General features: G+C 40.2%; 1 protein-coding gene across 1 annotated transcript; it reads left to right on the forward strand.

The window, feature by feature from the left end:
- Window positions 1-5162: 5162 nt before the first annotated feature.
- On the forward strand, window positions 5163-8516 carry Ubqln2 (ubiquilin 2). Its single transcript, XM_032889997.1, is given in 5 exon segments — window positions 5163-6109; window positions 6111-6163; window positions 6166-6220; window positions 6222-6248; window positions 6250-8516. Coding segments are annotated over 5 exon segments (1896 nt in total). The 5' UTR covers window positions 5163-5405; the 3' UTR covers window positions 7307-8516.
- Window positions 8517-17796: the final 9280 nt, after the last annotated feature.

Consider the following 17796-nt stretch of genomic DNA (forward strand, 5'->3'; position numbering starts at 1 on the left):
CAAAATAAACTATAGTGAAACTGTGAGCTCATAACTGAAAGATGTCTTTACTTTGTATAGGTTAATTGCAAAAGAAGATGGTTGCCTTCGGGCACTTAGCCATTCAATTTTAAGAAAGAAGATCTACGAAAATTCAGTATTTAAAAATGTTTGCTTTGGGGCTGGAGAGATGGCTTAGTGGTTAAGAGCACTGGCTGCTCTTCCAGAGGTCCTGAGTTCAAGTCCCAGCAACCACATGGTGGCTCACAACCATCTGTAATGAGAGCTGATGCCCTCTTCTAGTGTATCTGAAAGACAACTACAGTGTACTTATATATAATAAATAAATCTTTAAAAAATGTTTGCTTTGAAATTGTCTGTATCCTCCTTTTTAAAAGACTATGCTGATAGTTTTATAGACTATTGCCTTGCATGATCCTGCTTACAGACCTCTTGACTCAACCTGGTCTTTATTATCAGTATGAGAGTTTGAATTTTCTGTGTTACCATTCCCAGAGTATTTTTCATGGCTACAGAATCTCCTACAGATTCTGCTCTACTCTTACAGATATTATTCTTGGATGACCGCTAAAATGGTAGGACTGTCTTATCTGGATATTTCTACTTTGTCTTCTTTATGGATGTGAATCAGACTGAAAAACAAACAAACAAACAAACAAACAAAGTTTTACTCATTTCTGCCCTACCAGAAAAGGTTTCTTCTTCCTAGCCAGGCCTCCATATTATTTTTATTTTAATGTTTTAATCTAAGAATATCCTCTCGTCTCTTTTTTTCTTTCAACCTCCCATTGATTTTGTAATTTTTTATTGGTTATTTTCTTTATTTACATTTCAAATGTTGTTGCCCTTCCAGGTTTCCCTTCCACAAACATCCCTCCACTCCCCCTTCCCCTGCTTCTATGAGGGTGCTCCCCACCACCCAACCACCCACCCCCTCCTGCCTCAGCACTTTAGCATTCCCCTACACTGGGGCATCAAATGTCCACAGGACCATGGGCCTCCAGTCCCACTGATGCCCTACAAGGCCCATCCTCTGCTACATATGTGGCTAGAGCCGGATTTTGTAAATCTTGAGCAAACTTAATTTTGAATTCTTTTGGAAGTCTGTCATGAATTTTAGGTTCTTGTATTGTCTGTAACACAGAGGGGCAGATGGTCACTTTCAGCTCATTTTTTTTTCAAGTGCCAGTTTTTTTCAAAATCATATACTTCTGACGAGAAAACTATGAATACAAAAATTGAAGGAAAGATAATAGCTTTTCATCATTACCATCATCACCATGAGAACCTGCATGCTACTTACCAACATAATTATATTCCCCCAAAGTAACTACCACACCTTTCCAAGAAAGTGAACTAGTTATCTTCTTGGTCTTGTGCAATTTACTCCAGTGGTTCATGGCTTTAAGTTTTTAAGAGCCGGAGTAAAAGAAAGCAAAACAGAGGCTCCTGCTAAGAGCATCAAACATTCTAAAGCGTGGAGACCCAACCTGATAAGAAAATCAATAAAGCTCAATGGTAGCCAACTTGCAAATCAGCATTCACACCTTATCTAAAGAATGTAGCCACTATTCACCTCCAGGCAAATTATGGCATGGTATGAACCCAATGTAACCAGATCATCTAGTTTTGAAACTGAAGTCATAAATCTCTGTTTGGGAAACTTGCCAAGTTTTAGGTGTTGGCAGGCCAAAGACAGCACATGAATTGCCAGTTCATAACTTACATCCCAGAGATTAAAGTGGATATGCAACACTAGAATTTCTGGGAGTTCAAGAAAGACTGACTTGCACATTGCTTATTTATATATAAAGTAAATGAACAAAGCAAAAATTATTAAAAGATTGCAGTGAGCATGAAGGTAGAAAATATCACCCCAGAGCAGACTATGTGCTAAGTAAATTGTACATTTGCTCTTTTGTGTCATTTGTTATTTTTAGATTTAATTGTATAATTTGATTTGCCAAGAGTAAATTTATTTCATTGTTCTTATTTTCCCAAAGGGATATATAACAGTAATTACCTTCTTTGTGTCTGTTTCTCTCTCTGTCACTATCTCTCTGTCTCTGTCTATCTCTGTCTCCCTATGTTTCTGTCTGTCTGTCCGTCTGTCTCTCTCTCATGAACTAGTGCAGCTTTAAGAACGTGTTTCTTTGTCCCATTGTAGCTGGTAGAGAACTTACACTATAGAGGAATGATTACTGTTCTAATATCACACAGCTATCCGTGACTGTGGTAGAGTTTTTATTCCAGTGTCATTGACTCACATCTTGCCCTCCTTACATAACTGTTTCTCTAGTTGTAACGGGATTATTATTATTATTATTATTATTATTATTATTAATTTTCTGCCATGTGCATCCACAAGAGTGAAGAATGATAAGAATTTTCTTTGAGTTCTGTAGATCGACTCCAGGTAGACAATGCATTTTACTAATGCAGGACTTAGGTTTTTAGGATACAGCCATAACCTAGAAGTGCTCAGTAAAATTGAATGTTTCAGTATATTTTCAGTACTGGTTAGCAAGTTGGCCTTCATTTCCCAGAGGAATATGAAGTTCTTGTTTCCTGCCGTAGCTACTAAAAGTAATTCAGGTAATGCTTATGAAGAGCAGACTTAAGCATTCTGTAGCAGCTCTGTCAAGCTCCAGCACTCTACTGTCTTTCACATCTTTACTTTTTTTTTGATTTTTTGTGGTGCTGGGGATGGAACCGTGGGACTTTGTATATGCTCTGGCTCAGCTCTTTTACGGCTTTATAGATGGTGTGATCCATTGCTTTCATATTTAAACAAGATAAAATGTCTTTCTAGTATCTCACAAAAAGGAAAATGTTGCAGCAAGAGAAAAGGATGAAGGAAGAGGAATATTGTTTGTTTATCTTTGCTGTTTTCATTTTATGGCTGGCACGTTAGGTACCTTTTTCTGGTTTCTCTGTTGTCTCCTCTATTTGAATGTCTAATTATAATTATGCTCATCAATTCATTCTACTAAGAATTTCAATTTGTTCTGTCTCAAAAGTCTTTAGTTTTCTTTAAATTTTAAGTGTTTTCTTCTTCCCCATTTTTGTTAATAGTATTTACCTTTAAGGGTGATTAAAGATAACCTGTGATATAATATTAAATTTCTCTTTATTTTCAGTAAAGTTAAACACATTGTAAACAGATGTGAACTGTTACTATCTAAAATCAGCCATTACTGGTAGCTTGTCATGTTTGCCTATATTTTAGAGACAAAGCACATTTTTACAGCTCTAACTCCAGTTCTGTGTAGTCATTGTCTTGAATCCTGTACCATTTCCTCTTCCTTGTGGCTAGATGTTTAGGATGACTGCCTCTTGCCATTTATTTTCTCTTGTTTTTTTTTTTTTTCAGTTCTGGGCATTGAATCAGGGTCTCTTCTTTACCCCGGTGAGGCATGTGCTCGTCAGTGAGCCACAGTCCAACCTGTCTAGCTAATATAATATTTTGCATACATACGAACATATGTTTTAAACACCATAGATATTTACATTTGATGTGTGTCAATTAATTATGTTTTGAGATTTGTATTTAAAGCAAGTTCACTTTTCATTGTATATTATATTAGTATGAGACCTAGTATATATGATCATTTTTATACTAATTCATGGACATAATGACTCTATATTTTGTTTTACACTGAGATTTATTGAGGTACTTGTGATGTAATGATTTTGAAATGCTGTTAAATCATCACTAGGTTTTCGTATGGGAAAAGGATTTTCTGTGTTTGAAGCAAGAGAAATAAACATAAATGATTTCAGAATTATTTCTTTTATAATTCAGGTTTTCTATATCACTAATACTCCATTTTTATTTTCTTTATTTAATCTGTAATGATTATGTTCATTTCTGCCACGACTATTGTGTGCCTGTCAATTTTTACCTTTATTTTTGTCTGAAAATATATTTGTAGTTTTTAAAAATCATAAATGCAATGCATATTTATCCATAAAATTGAAAGTCTTATAAAAATAAAAAATAAGCCTTATTCACAATCTCATCTCTTATTAATAATTACCTTTATCATAATGGAGTCTCACCCTTCAGATTTATTTTTCACACATATAGTCTACAAGCTTTTTGATATTGACACCTACACGCCTGTATTATTTCCATTTGTTAAGAAAAACATAAATCCATAGAAAATATAACCCCAAATATCGTCTATTATTTCGTCCTAACTACAGTGCATTTAATGTATTCTTTTAGAGACACGTAATACTACATGAATTAGCCACCATCTTTTAGACACAGGGATTATTTTATTGTATGGCAAAATCATAGTATTCCTGCTACAGACACATTTAACTAGCTAAACGCTGTGTTTATAAACGCTACGTTGTATGTTATATATATATATATGTATATATATATGATTTTAGAATCGATTATTAGGTCTTTCTAAACAAAGGTGCAAATACTTAAAATGTCCATTTGTATTTTCAAACTGCCGGATTACAATTCCTACTACGACTAGCATGAGAGTGCATTTTCTCGGCTCCTGGTCAACAAGGTTTAACGTTCTCTTTCATCGGCGCCAATATGATAAACCCGAAGGAAAAATCTCATTGTTTTTATTTGAATCCCTTTGATTAGGAGCGAGCCTCATATTTTCAGAAGCCTGTTGGCCGTTTTTAGGCTCCTTTTGTAAAATGCTCGCTCCCGCCATGCCTTCCCTTCCCCCAGCTCGTTCTCCCTTTTTGCTTTGTCAGAGTTCTTTACTATTCATTTTTCGTCCTTTGCCTGGGATCGGTTCAATTCAGGCTTTCATCCTTTCACTGCCTCCCAGATTGCGAACCCACATTCTCCATTGGTCTTTCAGAGGCTGCTAAAGAAGCTGCCTCCCTCTTCCACCTCCCGGCCTCCTCCCTTCCCCCCCTCGCCTCGCCTCGGTCCCCTCGCTTTTCTCTCCAGCCTCCTTCCTTTTCCTTCTCTTTCCCCCTCTCTTTGTTTATTTCTCCCTCCCTCTCCCTCTCCCCTCTTCGCCCCCCCTCCTCTGCAGGGCAGGGTTTTGCGCTCGGCTGCAGAGACGCTCGCTGGGCGGCTGGCGCCGCGCGTCGGCGGGGGCGGGGCGCGCGGCCAGGGGCAGGACGGGGCAGGAGCGGGCACCTGCAGCTGCAGGAGTCGCTGGGGTGCGCGGGCAGATCCAAAGGCGGCGGCGGCAGGGGACGGCCTGGGACCTGCTCTCTCATCCTTTAGCCGAGGCCTACGCCGAACCGAGTGCGCAGCCGACGACCGGGAGGAGCCGCAGCCCTCATCTCTGAGGTACTGTGTTCCGCACTGCCCGCCGGGCCGCCCCAGTCCTCTGCGGCGGCGCCTCCTTCCCTCGCGCCCTCTTCGCTCGCCAGCGCCTTCCCTGTGAGCCTGCGTCACCGCGGCCGCCATGGCTGAGAACGGCGAGAGCAGCGGCCCCCCGCGCCCCTCCCGCGGCCCTGCTGCGGCCCCAGGCGCGGCCAACCCGCCAGCCGAGCCCAAAATCATCAAAGTCACTGTGAAGACCCCCAAAGAGAAGGAGGAGTTCGCGGTGCCCGAGAACAGCACCGTGCAGCAGTTCAAGGAAGCGATTTCTAAACGCTTCAAATCGCAAACCGATCAGCTCGTGCTGATTTTCGCCGGAAAAATCCTGAAAGATCAAGACACCTTGATCCAGCATGGCATCCATGATGGACTGACTGTTCACCTGGTTATCAAAAGCCAGAACCGTCCGCAGGGCCAGGCCACCACGCAGCCCAGCACTACTGCGGGGACGAGCACGACGACCACGACCACCACCACGGCGGCGGCGCCGCCGGCGGCGACGACATCATCGGCTCCCAGGTGTTGCACCACAGCTACTACCACAAATAGCAACTTGGGGCCCGGAAGCCTTGCCAGCCTTGGTAACCTGGGTTTGAACTCGTCCAACTTCAACGAGCTTCAGAACCAGATGCAGCAGCAGCTCTTGTCCAGCCCTGAGATGATGATCCAGATCATGGAAAATCCCTTTGTTCAGAGCATGCTTTCGAATCCTGATCTGATGAGGCAGCTCATCATGGCCAATCCACAGATGCAACAATTGATCCAGAGAGCAGAAATCAGCCACCTGCTGTTTAGATATAATGCGGGCAGACTCGAAAATCGCCGGGAATCCTGCCATGATGCAAAGATGATGAAAATCAAAGACCTGGCTCTCAGTAATCTCGAAAGCATCCCAGGTGGCTGATGCTCTGCGGCGCATGTACGCTGAATTCAGAACCCATGCTGAATGCCGCACAGGAGCAGTTTGGGGGCAATCCGTTTGCCACGGCGGGGAGCAGTTCCTCCTCAGGGGAAGGTACTCAGCCTTCCCGCACGGAGAATCGGGATCCGCTGCCCAATCCTTGGGCACCACCGCCAACTACCCAGACCTCTGCGACGACCACCACCACGACCACAAGCAGTGGCACTGTGGCTGGCAGCAACACCAGCAGCACTACGACCGGGAACACCATGACTGCAGCTAATTATGTGGCCAGCATCTTCAGCACCCCAGGAATGCAGAGCCTGCTGCAGCAGATAACTGAAAATCCCCAGCTGATTCAGAATATGCTGTCTGCACCCTACATGAGAAGCATGATGCAGTCGCTGAGCCAGAATCCAGATATGGCTGCCCAGATGATGCTGAGTAGCCCACTGTTTACGGCGAATCCTCAGCTGCAGGAGCAGATGCGTCCACAGCTCCCGAGTTTCCTGCAGCAGATGCAGAGTCCAGAAACCATAGCGGCCATGTCAAACCCGAGAGCGATGCAAGCGCTACTGCAGATCCAGCAGGGGCTACAGACACTAGCCACTGAAGCACCTGGCCTCATTCCAGGCTTCACTCCAGGTGTGGGGATGGGAATGCTGGGAACCGCCATAACCCCTGTGGGCCCAGTCACTCCCATAGGGCCCATCGGTCCTATCGTTCCTTTCACCCCCATAGGCCCCATCGGGCCTATAGGACCCACTGGCCCTGCCAGCTCCCCTGGCTCGACCGGCACCGGGATCCCGCCTGCAACCACTGTGTCCAGCTCTGCACCTACTGAAACCATAAGTCCAACATCAGAATCTGGACCCAGCCAGCAGTTCATTCAGCAAATGGTGCAGGCTCTCACTGGAGGAAGTCCTCCACAGCCGCCGAATCCTGAAGTGAGATTTCAGCAGCAACTGGAACAGCTCAACGCCATGGGGTTCTTAAACCGCGAAGCAAACTTGCAGGCCCTAATAGCAACAGGAGGCGACATCAACGCGGCCATTGAGAGGCTGCTGGGCTCTCAGCCATCCTAATTCCGTTTCTGTACCTTGAAAAAAATGTATCTTATTTTTGATAATGGCTCTTAAATCTTTAAACACACAAAAATACTTTACTTTATTTTGATTCTTTTAAATCTGTCTGCGTATAAATCTAAAACAGAAGCATTTTAAGGTGGGTCCCTCCTGCTCCTCCTCCTCTCCTCCCCCTCCCCAGCCTCCCACCCACCCTCTCCCTTCCCTTCCAGCCTGCCCTCTCCCCTCTTTGTTTCCTTCCCTCCTTCATTCCTTTCTTTTTTTTTCTTTTGATTTCCTTCCTTCTCTGATTTGAATGGTGGGAATCAATACTGTTTCACTCAAAGGTGTTGCATGCAAACACTTCTCTTTATTCTGCATTTATTGTGATTTTTGGAAACAGGTATCAGCCTTCACAGTTGGGTGAACAAGTTTTGTCCTACAGATGTCCAGTTTCTTTGCATTTTAAACATTAGCCTATGATAGTAATTTAATGTAGAATGAAGATATTAAAAAACAGAAGCAAATTATTTGAAGCTCTCTAATTTGTGGTAAAATATTGCTTATTGTGACTTTGGCATGTATTTTTGCTAGCAAATGCTGTAAGATTTATACCATTCATTGGTTGTTTTTGCTATTTGTACACAGTACAGTAAGCACAACTGGAATTGTACATCTAGAAGCATTACTGTAGAATCTGAGCAGAATATGTGTAACCAAAATAAGAAAGAGTATAAGAAATAATCCTGAAGCTAGGTATGTCTCACAATTTTGTAGAGTCTTACAGCATATTTGATAAATTTCTCAGTGAAAATGTTGGCTAGGCAAGTTCAGTTAAAATATAGTAGAAATGTTTATCCTGGTTTCTCTAAGTATACATTAATTGTACAGAAAACTTACAGTGTAACATTGTGTCAACAGTTGCAGATTGATTGTATATGACCTTAATCTTTGTGCAGCCTGAAGGATCAGTGTAGTGACGCCAGGAAAGTGCTTTTTACCTAAGAGTTCCTCAGCTTCTCCCATGAAGAGACCTTCATAATGCATTTTGATTTGTAATTGGAAATGTAACTTTTACTGGAAGTGTCATGTGATGTTTGCATTACTTTTAACTGCTATGTATAAAGGAAAGTGTATCTTTTGGCTCTATCAGTTATTTCTCTTGTGCACAGGGAAAAATGCATTAAAATGACTAAAAAAATAAAAAAATAATAAAAAATGGAGAAAGCTCTTTCTTTTTGCCTTTTGGCCCTAGAATCACATCTAGAAGGGTTAGCTCCCCCCAAAAGTGTTTATTTAACAGGGTTGTTCTATGGGAACTTTTTTATATGCAAATTTAGATGTTCTAATTATTGCCCCCACAGGTTAATCAATTATTAATTAGTATTTCCCCCATCCAGCCCCATACATGCGAGCGCGCGCGTGCATACACACACACATTGGGAATGTGGCTGGGTTTTCTAGAAACAATGTTGGTTTATATGGATTATTTAGTTAGGGCGAGGGGTGGGGTAGTGGGAGGATTTTTAAAAGCAGGCTCTCACAGACTAGCTTTTTATATACTCGAAGTCCTGTCTAGTTTCTGCTAATTGTACTCCTAGGTATTATACTAGGAAGCACATTGTGCTACTAATGGGAGCTTCTAATGTGCTCATGTGATCATTTTTTACAGGAAAATTATTTTCAGATTAACAGTCACCAGCACCTATTTCATAAAATTCTGGTTGGCTTTTTTGACCTTTTTCCTGCTCTATCATCGGTAAGTTGAATGCCCTCTGCCAAATGTATAATAGCATGGGCACTAATTGCATGTGCTGCACGGCATATAGCACTGCTAATAAGGATGGAAGAAGCTTTTTTTTCTATAGCCAGAATGTGTTTGCTGCAGCAATTCTGTTTTGTGAAGAACAGTTCTCTGGGAGATGGGCAGTAAGTGCAAAATTCTGAATACTTGATTCCTGGTAAGACTCAGTGTACAGTAAATATTAGCCATGATTATTTTTAAATAATTTCTTTTAAATTTACCTAGTAACATTTGATTCATCCATGTTTCTCAGAACGACATGTTAGGAAATGGTGATTTATTAGCTCCATGCTCTGTGGTAGTGAGGATTTGAGATCACACAGAGATAGCCTATAGTAATAAATTTAACTTAATGATGTGAATGATTTTAGAAGTAAATACTAAAACTGGGGGCATAGAAAACTAGCAGTAAATCTGTCATCACAGGAGAAGCTGGATGCTGACTGAGGCCTGGCTCAGGCAATTAAGCAGATACATGTATTCAAAGCATCCAGGGAACGGAGAATCCTCGAGCTTTGCCAAATGTACATTTTTAAAAGTGTGCTGTGTAATTCCAGAAAAGATCTGTGTCAATTAAATCTATTATTCCCCCAACTTTATAGTTTATTATCTGTATGTTGGCCTCACTCTAAATTACTTTTAGCTGCTTTGCCTCCCGTATGTGTATAGTTTGTAATATTTGATTGCAGGTTTTTTTTTTGGTAGTCTCTTTATTTGGGGTTCTTTTCATCTGCTGAACAGTGTATGCACTTCGCTGTCACCATTGAACCGGGAAGGTATAGCCTGATATGCTATTCCTCTGCTCAGTGAAGGGGAGGCACAGTCTCCTTCAGTTTGCTGGGTGGCAAACAAACAGGATTCAGCAGCCTGTGGTAATGAGGTGGGAGCTCAAGCCAGTTGCCTTCCCAGCAGGAGAGCTTCACCAGGAAAACTTCTCTTTTGCTCCTTTGGCCTCTCCTTCATGTATGCAAAGGTATATACACTTCCATTTATGAGGAGTGGGGATAGGTAGTAGGAAAAGATACACAACAGTGAAACAAATCCCGTTGCTTCATTAAAAAGAGGCAGCTTGCCTTTAATTGGTGCAAGGCCTTCATGTTAGTAAGCCCATTATTGGAATATGCCGAGCCTGCCTTCTTATGAAGAGAATGTGCTTTAAATTCTGCAAAATCAGAGCAAAGCGGTCATTATTATCAGCCTAATAGGGGGGTCGGACCTGGGACCCATGTCTTACATTTACAAAGTGACTCAAATCTAGTCTTTGTCCTCAAATTGCTAGTAACTCCAGCCAAATAGCTAGTTACCTACTAAATGATGTTTAGCATAAATCTTAATTTAGTAAAAGTAAGAAGTTTAAATGCTGGTAAGTTTGACCTTTTTACTTTGATATTGTTTTCTTCTAAAAATTCCGGGAGGCATAATTAAGATAGAAATTATACTGTTCCTTCAGATACTTCCCTTGTCCAATCCTTGTCCTTTAAACTATAAAGTCATGATAGGTTTGTGCCATGAGGGTTTTTTCTTTACCTTTTTCTTAATTTATGTATTCATTTTACATCCCTATTGCAGCCCCACTCCCTCTCCTCCTCCCAGTCTCACCCTTACTAATTCCTCCCCTCATCTCACACCCTCACACACACACTCCAATCAAGTAGTAGCAGGACTAGGCACACCCTCTTCCACTGAGGCCAGACAAGGCAGCCCAGCTAGGGAAAAGGAATCCACAGAGTCAGAGACAGTCCCCTGCTCCAATTGTTAAGGAACCCACATGGAGACAAAGCTGCACATCTGTTACATATGTGCGGGAGGTGGGGGCACCTAAGTGCAGTCCCCGTATGCTCTTTAGTTAGTGGCTTAGTCTCTCTGAGCCCCACGGAACCAGGTTAGTTAGCTGTGCCATAGTTTTTTGTAATTTGTCAAGACATCACAGAATTTCCTAAGGTTTCATATGACACTCTCAACGTATTTTCCAAGAAATTCCTTAGGGAGTCCTGTTTATTTTTATTTGAACAGGTTTTTGCCCAATTTTTGTTTCTATTGCTTTTGTCAATGTGGTAGAGAAAGAAAAAGAATTAAGAACCTGTTCTTATGCTTCTGTCTTCCCAGAAATCTGTTGGGACACTTGAGGGAAAAACAATTTTATAAAAATAGAAAGGAGAAATATGATTTGGCAGACATCAAGCAGCAGACAGACCACACAGAAGGAGCAAATTTTATCAAGTGATATACATGCTGGCTTAGAATTTGGTTTTGGACTCCCTCACCCCTGAAAGATTTGGTTAAAAGCTCTTTAAACCAAGAAAGTCAAAGGTTTACAAAATCCAACCTTTGAAATAAATTTTTTCCTCTCAACCTCTAATGGCCATAACATTCAGCAAATAGGAATTGAAACATATAACATATAGCTTCATTTGTATTGAATTGGAGGCTTTTTAAGACAGTAGTTTCAAAAATCCAACTTCAGGACTTCTTAGACTGGAGGCTGGGGTAATGACCTTGTGGGTAAGAGCCCTTGCTGTGGAATTATGAGGACCTGAATTGGAATTCCCAACACCCACATGTAAAAGCAAGGCATTACTATGTGCCTCTAAAAGCTTGTGAAATGTAGGGTGGAGACATCCCAAAGCTTGCTTTATTGTCAGGTTATCCCAAAGGTGAGCTTCTGTTCAGTTAGAGACCTTATCTCTCAAGGGCAATAGGCGAAAGCAATAGAGAGCTTACCGAGACTGCTCTGGCCTCTACAGGCTTATGTGTACCTTCACACATGTGTATGCATCACACACAAGGCGCGCACACACACACACACACACACACACACACACACACACGGGGTGTTCTTGGGCTAATGTGTATCTTAGCAAATTTAAGCTAATTTCAGAAAATATTCTAAAGTTGACTATTAAAAATTATTCATGTGCATGATAAAACTGATGTTCTGCCATATTGTAGATTTCATAATACCATCTTATCATATAGTTAATTTCTCTGTTACATTGGAATAGTAATAATCCCTAGCAAAGTCATTGTTATCATAACAACTTTATTTGATAGCACCACTTTTTAAAAATTATTCTTTTTTAATTATTTATCCCACACTTTACATCCTGCACTGCCTCCCTCCTGGCCATCCCCTCCCACAATCCTTCCCTCATCCACCCTCCCCTTCTCCTTTGAGCAGGTAGAGGCCCCTTTGGGTATCCCCCCAACCCTGGCACTTCAAGTCTCTGTGATAACGATAGGTGCTTCCTCTCCCACTGACACCATATAAGGCAGCCCAGCTCTAGAACATATCTCACATAGTACCATTTTTATGTTCCTTGGTTTATAGATAAGTCTAGATAGCTTCCTTAATATTGCATTGCTATCTATCAAAGTGTCAAACTCAAATTTGAACCAAATCTAATATTCCAAGTATTTTCCTAACAATTCCATAGCTGTAATTTTGCTATACTATACTGTACTAATGTTTATAATATACTATACCACATTATATCTATTAAATAGATCCATCTACTAATCTACCAAAGAGACTGTATAGTTTTATATTAGGTGGCCTGGTATTGCTTGGTAGACACTTATCCCTTGTTAAATAAATGCATCTTTGCTGCTATTTACCCTGGAACAGGTTACATAAAAACGCACGCCTGAGAACCATCTTTGTCATAAGTGAAAAAGCAATCTAGAGCCCTATCTTTGTGACATTTGAGTTAAGACAATATTTGAAACTGCTTTTTAATAACATCTGTTTACAGTGGCCTAATACATGTGGTATGTCTGAAGTTGGCAATCACTCGTGCTCTAGCTGCCCTGGAGGATGTCTGCTTTCTGATGCGTTGTCTCTAGAGACCTCAGGAGACAATAGCAATTGTGTACCTCGCTGAGGCATTTGACAGTTCCTTTAAATGGCCTTGAAAATAAAATGGAATAGCAACAGTTAGATCAGGGGTTCTCAACCTGTGGGTCGAAGGCCCTTGAGGGGTGTCGAATGGCCTTTTCACAGGGGTCGAATATCAGATATCCTGTATGTCAAGTAAAAAGTTACATTATAATAGTAGCAAAATTACAATTATGGAGTAGCAACAAAAATAGTTTTATGGTTGGGGATGTCACCACAACACAAGGAACTCTATTAAAGGGTCGCAGCATTAGGAAGGTTGAGAACCACTGAGCTAGATGATAATAAATACAGATAACAGACAGTACATGGTTAGTGCTTTGGACTGACTGTTCAGTCAGTCAACATGTGTGTGCCAATCAATGTGGATAGAAATTTCCTCTCCGATTACAGATGTACACAGAAGGCAGTGAGGCCAGGGGAAAGGTTGAATCTACTAGGATTCATTCTAATAGGACTTATTCGTTTCAGAATTGAGCTACCAAGAGTAGGTGGTTATGTAGCTTGAGTGCCGCATTTGTGAAGAAGAGTGGTTTTTACTTACTATAAGTTCAAGATAAGCTAGCTGTGTGGGGTCACAGTGTCTATACATGTAATGAAATTTTAGACTTTGTTAGACGAGGCATGATGCCCAGAACAAAGAATGTTTTGTTCTGTACTTGATAGTTTATGTGGGAGTCTGGGCCATATCAGAGTGCTACAATTAAGATGTACATAGATAACCTGGAAATTGACCAGGATGGTGAGTGGGTTCCAAACAGACACAACAATTATCAAAAAGGTCAGGAATGCTTTCATCTAAAGAGATGGTTGGTAGTTTCAAGTAGTGGAAGGCCCGCCATGCAGGAGAACAGTAACATTTTACTTGGAGTACCTCCAGAGGGCAGATTAATGAAGACAAGACAAGAAACCTGAAATTTGGCCTGTTGTTAGAGACTTTGTAGCAGTTAATCAAAGATAACTTCCAAGCAATTGAAGCAGAAGCCTGCTGTTGAAATGATCAAGAATGGTTTATGGGGTTGGAGAGATGTCAGTGGTTAGGCTGACTTCTCTTCAAGAGGTCTGAGTTCATTCCAGCAACCATGGTGGCTCCACAACCATCTGTAATGAGATCTGATGCTGTCTCCTGGTGTGTCTGAGACTGGCTACGGTGTGCTTCCCATACATAAGATAAATAAATCTAAAAGAAAAAAAAAAACCAGAATGGTTTGTTTATCCAATTACAACTCTAGAATGAAAATCTTTATTTAAAAAAAAAGACATGGAGTTGGGATGGAGTGTGTGTGGGGACTTATAGGGAGAGTTAGGAAAGAAAATGAGAGCAAAATGATTGTATTTCATTGCATACATATATAAAATTCTCCCAAGTAAAGATTATGTAAATGCATTACTTTAATAAAGAGAAATCAACAAACTTGGCTTCTTTATACTACCAGTGATGACAACACTCACCAATTCTTTAAAAAAAAAAGATTCTTAGGAAAATTGATATTCTTTTTTTTTTTTTTTTTTTTTTAATTTTTTTTTTTTTTTTTTTTTTTTTTTTTTTTTGGTGGGGCCGAACCCAGGTTTTGCTTTTTTTTTTTGCCACGGGCAAAACCCCCCCCCAATTGGGTTTTTTTTTTTTTTTTTTTTTTTTTTTTTTTTTTTTTTTTTTTTTTTTTTTTTTTTATTTTATTTATTTATTTTTTTTTATTAACTTGAATATTTCTTATATACATTTAGTGTTATTCCCTTTCGGTTTCGGGCAAACATCCTTCCTCCCCCTTCCTTGTGGGTGTTCCCTCCCCACCCTCCCCCATTGCTGCCTCCCCCGACAGTCTAGTTCACTGGGGGGTTTCATTCTTAACAGGACCCAGGCTTCCTTCCACTGGTGCTCTTACTAGGATATTCATTGCTAGAAAGTTGATATTCTTCTAGTGGACTTTTCAGTTGAAAGCAGAGCTTCAAGGTCTGGGATAAAGTGACTTCTCCCATTTGGATCATGGCAGAAATATCTGCATTTTCTTGGATTTAAGAAATGGCGATGTAAAAAATGAATGTGTTACCATTGTCTTGTATACTACCGTTGAATTTATTACCAATATTCTTTTAAATGCTGTACATGAGCAGGACCTAATGACATTCTTAACCTGAATGCTCACAAACACTGAAGCCAAGAGTAGTAACCAGAGAGAGATGCTTAGGTGGAAAGACTATGGTTGGAGGTTGGGTGGGTGAGTGGGCAAGGTCACAACCTAATCTTGATATTTATTCCATAAATACTTTCTCATTTGTGTGATACTTAAGGTGGTGTGATTAACCAGACATTGAGAGTGGAATATGAATACTACAATGGCAGAGAGTGCTAAAAAGGTGTCATGTGTAAAATAATTCTTTGTTTGGGAATCATTTAGAAGACAAAATATTTTCATACATGACTCAGGAATTATTACATGGAATCACGACAAAATCTAAGTCCTTTACCTATGCTCTGAGTTCTTTTTTTTTGGACAGAGTTTCTCTGTAACACTGGCTGTCCTAGAACTCCTCATAGACCAGGCAGCCTCAACTCAGAGATCACTGTCTGTCTAGTGGAGATTAGATGGCAACCCTCTGATTCTGAAGAATCTTGAAGATTATTTAATTAATAGCCAGACCTAAGATTAATACATAGCCCTTATTTGAGGAAATGTGAATTGAATTTCAATATTTATATGATGTTTGTGTATTGTATATACTGACAGCTCAGTCAATTTCCTGTGCATAGGTGCATCGATAATTTCATAACCACATTTCCATATTTGGGTTTTCTGCTCCTGAGCTCCGGCCTGGGTGACCTTTGTATTTCCTGAAACCTGAAAAATGGTCTTCCTTCTTACTCCATACTGTCCACTTGTCTCGTAAAATCCCCACTTATGTAAATGACTTCAGCTCCTTCTATGGTACATTCCTTTACCAAGCCAACTTTAAATAGCTTTTCAAATATGCAGGGAAAAAGGATTTTCAACATATATATTAAGTTCTAAATTTCATCTTAACCCCTCTCCTTATTGTCATTTTACATTTAATTTGACCTTAGTGTATGTATTGTAATTAATGCAAACAGTTGGTAAATTATTATTCAGTCCATGCTCCAGCCGTTCCTTAGATTTTACCTAGTCTTCTTTGTGGGTTCAAGCAATTTGAAAGCACCTACATTCTATCTGTCCCATCACATCTTCTACAGAACTCTCCTGACTGGAATGTATCTGCCCAAGTTCTCTTGTTCTAATAACCTGATAGATTTGAAGTACTGGCCAGTTATTTCTCTAATGTCCTCATGGAATTTGCTTCAGCATTTTCTTGTGCTTATGGTTTTTAAAAGGGACTGTGAATAAACTACCGTATTTATTTCATCATATCTTATCAATATGTACAGTCATTGCAAGCCTCTTCCAATTGCTGTATTAACATTCCTTTGTAGAACTTTTCTATCATATTTAATATTATCACCTTGAAATTGCTTCTCTCCATCCTTTCCTTTTACTGCTCCTGGAAGATTGCCATGTGCAGCACTCCTTGTAATAGTTTCTGCTTGAGGGTGGTGTATCTACAGAATTTGTTAGGCTCTCCGTGAGATTTATCTCTCAGCACCATTTATTTCTATTTCTATATTGGATTTATAACCCAATATTGTGTTTTATTTATACACCTTTCAGTTTGGTCCTGGTTTTTCTTGAAGTTTACCTCAGACCTAAAATGCATATCATTATTGGCATCTTTGCTCTTGATACCACACGATTCTTTGGGTCTGTGTAGCTCTTGGCTTCTTCTCTGAAGAACATAGGATTTACATTTCTGAGACTTTTATTAAAAGTCAAGATCTGGATTTTAGTAATAGCGGCCTGCTGGTGGTAAGTCTAAGACAAGACCTTTCAGCTAACAAAGCAAAAGAAACGCCCATCTCTTTGACCCATGTGTACTTTGATTTCAAAATCCTTTTCTATACAAAATTGTGTCTCTATTAGAAATCCTTGAAGATCTCATTGATGTTTTTAAGATTTAATCCCTAGTTAGTAACTATTAATGTACAGTGCTCATTAACTCTGTGCCCTTATCTATTTATAATCTCTCACTGGAGAAATGTGAGCCTAGGTTCTCTGCATTTATTATTCATTCCGCCTTAATTATATAATCCCCTGTACACATTTACATTATCAGAATATCAATCAGTCATTGAAAGCAGCTTTATCAAACTTCGGCTAAGATAACTTTATTTTGTGTTTTCTTTTTACAATTAACACCGCAAGGCTCATTTGTCTCCAAAGTTACCGTCAGCACCTTTATTTTGATGTATTTTTCAGTGAAATTGTTTCATACAGTGTGTGTGTGTGTGTGTGTGTGTGTGTGTGTGTGACACACAAGTGTGTGGGGTGTCCATTCCATTGTCCCATGAGCCAGAGGAATGTCAGTGCTCTCTTCTATAATCCTTTCACTATTTCTTTGAGACAGGGTTCTTACTATGCCTGGAAGGCAGCAGCCTGAAGCCCTATGATCTTTCTGTCTTTGTCTTCCACTAGGCATTTCAAGCTTTTCACACAACCACATGCACTTTTGTGGGTGGTTCTGGTTGTTTGAACTCAGACTCTCCTGTACCATGGAGCTATCTTAGATACAGGCACCTCCATGTCTGATTTATACTTTGAATATAGTTTGCATTGTTTTGAAATATTTCATTTTTTTGTCCATAGGATCCCCATCAATTTCTTAATGTAAATTATAAAAAGTTTTTGAATAAATGAAGCTTCTCTTTGGTTCTCTAAAATCTGTAATTTTGAAAATGAATACTGT

Source organism: Rattus rattus, chromosome X (assembly GCF_011064425.1).
Source record: "Rattus rattus isolate New Zealand chromosome X, Rrattus_CSIRO_v1, whole genome shotgun sequence".
Taxonomy (NCBI): domain Eukaryota; kingdom Metazoa; phylum Chordata; class Mammalia; order Rodentia; family Muridae; genus Rattus; species Rattus rattus.